Source organism: Cajanus cajan, chromosome 11 (genome assembly GCF_000230855.2).
Source record: "Cajanus cajan strain Asha chromosome 11, NIPB_CcT2T_4, whole genome shotgun sequence".
NCBI lineage: Eukaryota > Viridiplantae > Streptophyta > Magnoliopsida > Fabales > Fabaceae > Cajanus > Cajanus cajan.
In genome coordinates this window covers 43,021,657-43,026,916 of record NC_138527.1, presented here as the reverse complement: position 1 = coordinate 43,026,916, position 5,260 = coordinate 43,021,657, and the positions used below count along the sequence as shown (strand labels likewise).

At 30.9% G+C, this 5,260-nt stretch overlaps 1 protein-coding gene across 1 annotated transcript; it reads left to right on the top strand.

Moving 5' to 3' along the window:
* Positions 1 to 3,044: 3,044 nt before the first annotated feature.
* Positions 3,045 to 5,260, top strand: LOC109800609 (protein STAY-GREEN, chloroplastic). Its single transcript, XM_020361394.3, has 4 exons — positions 3,045 to 3,546; positions 3,620 to 3,793; positions 4,443 to 4,610; positions 4,721 to 5,260. The coding sequence occupies exons 1-4, from the start codon at positions 3,418 to 3,420 to the stop codon at positions 5,102 to 5,104; spliced, it is 855 nt and encodes a 284-aa protein (XP_020216983.1). The 5' UTR covers positions 3,045 to 3,417; the 3' UTR covers positions 5,105 to 5,260.

Here is a 5,260-nt window from a genome sequence, read left to right as displayed (position 1 = left end):
TAAGAAATATCTGTAAATTATTTTTTGCAGGAAAATTGGCAAAAAAATTCTGTGAATATTTTTTTGTAGGAAAATTCGTAAAAAAATTTTGCGAATATTTTTTTGCAGAAAATTTTGCAAAAACTTTCTACAAATATTTTTTTGCAGGAAAATTTGCAAAAAAATGACATTTTTCTAGTAGTGACATAAGATATAAAATATTTTTTTAAAATTATATAAAAGAACTTCTACAAATTAGTAAAACTATCAAATTAGGTCACACTTGACCCACCAATGGTTGCTCAATAAAAGGTGAATTCAACTTGCTTACCCTTGGTGAATTTATTAAAAATCAACATGACATGACCCACCACATGATTGAGTTAAATAGATTAGCTCATTGTAATTTTTTTTTAAATTATCGACTTAAAACAATATTATTAAACATGATTATTCACAAAATGACAGATAAGGAGTATACATCATCAATTTGATTTTATAATTCTTAAAAAAAACATAGATTGTATAACAAATAATATAAGTATTATAATAATACTCATCAAAAATTGCATTATCAATGTTGTCAATGAAATGAGTTGAGTATGTCTGAATTTAAGACTAATTGGATTGCATGATCGCATGTGATGAAAATGAAGTGAGTTTCTAAGTGAATCATTGAGTTGTGAACTTGTTGATTTATACAATGGTGGTTAGTAGTTTGTCTTTTCTAGAGGAAGAAGATAGAGTAAGCACTATAACAAAATTGATTATTACCGATAATTATTTAGTGATAATAAATTAATTATCTTTATTTTATTATTTAATAAAAATATTAATGACTAATATATAATGGTCACTAAAAATATATTTATATCACACCAAAATTTATTATTAGCGACAATTATTTATTTGAAAAAAATTAAGTCTCACATCGACTAGAAATAAGATAATTAAAGAGTATATAAATAGATGATAACTTTCACCTTACAAGTTTGTTTTATAGGGTTAAGTTAGACCTATAACTTACTATTCTAAATTGATATCAGATTACTCACCATTACCAAATTCAATAGTCCCTAAACTTGAGGGGGTATATTAGAAAAAATTCAAATTTCACATCGATTATTGGTAAAATAATTAATTAGGAGATAAGGCAATTAAAAAATATATAAGTAAAAGACATTGAGTAAAAAGTAAAAAATGTCACAAAAAATTATATACTTTTTCTGACCATTAGAAGGATTTTTTTACCAGCATTCAGAATAATTACCGCTAAATGTTTTATCGACACTGTATACAATGACTATTATGAAAATACTGCTAAAAGATTTTGTAGCAAATTTTATTAACACTAAAAATCATATTAAATATCACTAAAAATTTATTTTGTTTTAGTATTGTATTGGTTTATTTGACTTTATTTATTATGTATGTAATTCACGAGTTGATTAAACTCAACATGGAGTTAACTTTGGTTAAATTATTTCTTTAACTTAAATTTTGGAATCATACTAACTCGAAGTTATAATAGGTTGAATTAACTCATTTGTTTAACTCATTCTGACAAACTTATAAACTAGTTTATATATAAATTAATTTTATTTTATAATTTTTTATTTTTCTTTTCTTTTCTTCTCTTAAAAGTATTTAAAGAAAAAAAATCTATATATATATTAAAAAATGTGAACTACCGATTGGGGAGAGCAGAGATTTGGCATCCGTATTTTTTTTTTCTTTTTAAAGGTAGCATTTTTTTTTTTTAGGTGTTAACAAGAAATGGTTATTTTTAAATAATATAAACATTAAAAATTACATTAACCATGTATTTTAAAAATAAAGAATAAAATAATATTTTAATACATTTTATAAATTTAAAATATCAGTTTATTAAAATTTAAACTCCGGTCAATAAAATTTCCTTTTTTTTTTTAAGTTTAAACATGCAATTCTCGTGTATATAATCTATGGGATTAGAAGTGTACAAAAAATTTAAATCAATTTGAACCAATCAATAATTGAATTAATTTTTATTAAAAAAATTATATGTATTTTTAAAAAAATCTAAATCATTATATTTGATAAAATTGATTCAATTATTCAATTTATTTTTATAAAATTAATTGATTCAATTTGATTTATTTTTTAAAGTAAAATGATCTACATAAATATAAAATAAATAATTATATGCACCAAATCGATTTAATTTGAAAAAAGTAAAACTATATTTTTAAAAAAATTAAATTAATTTACTTTATAAAATTCGGGTCAATTAATCGATCATTTTTAGTGTAGAACAAGTCAACAACAAGGCCCCGACATGGTGACATATTTATTTGCCTTCAAAGAAAAACATCATGTTAAATATAGTACCTGTCTGAAATAATACACAGGTCATTTATTTCCATCGTAAAGTATATATTTACTTTCCTTTTTACAATTTTACCTCTTCACTTTAATTTATTCTGACTTAACGTTGAATTGCTTGCGAATATCTCCATCATTGCAGAACTTAATAGGTCATCAATAAAAAAATCCGCACACTCCCAAATCTGCAAGGTATGTGATGTGATGACTTTCTTCTAGCAGAACACTACTTCAGAAGATTAATTCCAAAAAAACAAAAACAAAGAAGCGTGGTTCTTTAGGAGGGAATATTTATTTTTATGACATTACTAGTTTCATTACCCTGTTATTAGTAGAACTATGGAAAGGATTAACTTTGGTTCGTAGAACCAGGACGAGACTAATAATTATTCACATTTTGGGAATATATTTTTAGTGTAAAATAGGGAAGAAAAAAAGGTTTGAAAATCGTAAAATTTGTGGGATTTTTAGTAAACAACTACATGAAAACTGAAAAGTGCATTATTTGGCGGCAGGCTCTAATCGCAGATGCCGCCAATGTTTGAAGTGTTGAAAAAAATGAATGAGGAATTATATAACACGCAATAAAAAGGGAGCAGAAAAGAAACGTGTGGGAAAAGAAATCTAATAAGTTACTACAACAAGTTGCAATAATAAGAAGGAGATTTGTATCCCGAGGAATTGGAGTATTGGAAATTAGAAGAAGAGACGACGTGTGTAGCAGAATGAAGAGAAACGTGTCTAAACGAGGCATAGCCAGCACTTGAATATAAAGTTGCCAAAAACACTACATCACTAAGGCTACGACTTAAAGGAACCGCAATCTCGGGGCTAAAAAAGTCGCAAGTCGCAACATTGCTACACGGCACACGCATCTTAATTCTAAACACTTGCACCCTTTTCTTTTGTTGAAGCTCGCAAGCAAAGGTTAAAGTAGATTCCGAAGCAAGAGCCACTCCAGTTAAAACCATAACATAGACACAAAAGCCCCTTCATTCAATTCAGTTTCAGGGTCACTCATCAAGCTACTATTTCATCACGTAATATTCTTTGGTGGCCTCAAACTCAACCACCATGGCTACTCTAACCACTCTTCCTGTTCTCCCTTCTAAGCTCAAGCCTTCGCCTTCTCCTTCTCCGCACCAAACTTTTCTCTTTCCCAACCGAAGACGTGTCAGCAAGAAGAACAAAGCGATTGTTCCAGTATGTGTTAATTTATTCTCCTTCTTCTTTTTTATTTATGAATTTTTTATGTTGGGTTTGTCTCTTGGATCAGGTTGCAAGGTTGTTTGGGCCAGCCATATTTGAAGCCTCCAAACTCAAGGTTTTGTTCTTAGGTGTGGATGAAAACAAACACCCAGGAAATCTCCCAAGGACTTATACGCTAACCCATAGTGATATCACCGCTAAGCTCACTTTGGCAATCTCTCAAACCATAAATAACTCTCAGGTATTTTTCTTCTTCAATTATGCCTTTCATCTCACTATCTTTTCTTCATCTTCGTTTTTGGAATCCTTCTTACTTCTTACCCAAGTTCTCACAAAACACAGGAAATCAGGGTTCTTTACATTTTTGCTGTGCAACATAATTTTTATTTTCGGGGAAGGATGGGAAGTCGTAATAGATGGGTAACATGTGAATCACACAGCCGACCTAATTATAGCCTTAACTGTTTGTTTGGTCGAATTCATTCAATTTTGTCGAAATACTGTTATATATTTTTAAGTTTTTTTAAAAAATAATTAGAGAGTTATTATTTCATATAATTAATTTGATAATTGACGAACCACTAGGGTCTCTTCATGGATGAACTTAGGTTTGATTAAGGATGAGCATGGGTCGGTCCAGGACTAGATCGAGTTTGTTTTCCACTGGACCATTTTGGTTTTCAATGTTGTTACGCTATATAAATTTATAGTTAAATGATAAAATAATAAATAAATAAAAAACTTATACATGTTTAAGAAAGTATTATATATTAAATGAGTTGAAATCATAATCCAAAATGATCTAATGAAATTGATCATGGGGTTTGGATCTTTGTATTTAGAATGATGAAAGTAATGGGTGAGAATTAATGGAAGGAATTGAATTGCAGTTGCAGGGGTGGTACAACAGATTGCAAAGGGACGAAGTGGTGGCACAGTGGAAGAAGGTGAAGGGAAAGATGTCTCTGCACGTTCACTGCCACATCAGTGGAGGTCATTTTCTGTTGGACATATTAGCGAGGTTAAGATACTTGATCTTCTACAAAGAGCTACCCGTGGTAAGCAAGCTAGCTAGTTGAGTTAAGTTAATTTTAGAAGCATGAAAAAGTGGTAGCTAAGACTAAAACGGAACATGTTGGGTGTTGCGTTGCGTGCGTGAATTGAATAGGTTCTGAAGGCGTTCGTTCACGGTGATGGCAACCTTTTCAACAAGTACCCGGAACTGCAAGAGGCCTTGGTTTGGGTTTACTTCCACTCAAACATTGGAGAATTCAACAAGGTGGAGTGTTGGGGCCCACTTAAGGAAGCCTCAGCACCCTCGGGTGGGGCCCAAGAAGAGGGTAAGCAAGAAAGTGAGGCGAGTGAGGAAGGGTTGGCCAATGCAAATGCCAATGCCAATGCCAATGCCAATGCCATTGCCATACCGCAACCATGCCATGAGGAATGTGAATGTTGCTTTCCCCCACTCACGTTAACAGCAATTCAGTGGTCTCAAGAACCTCCCACTCCCACTCCCCGTTACGATGGAATTGGGACCCAACAAAATCTATAAACACCAAACAGAACACCTGTTCCTGTTCCTGTTCCTGTTCCTGTTCCTGTTCCTGTTCCTGTACATATCATTTGGACAATTCAAGAATTCAAACCCCTCTCCATGTAAATATTTGCATTTTACTGCGTAACAAATTAAATTTGTTCATGTATGCTA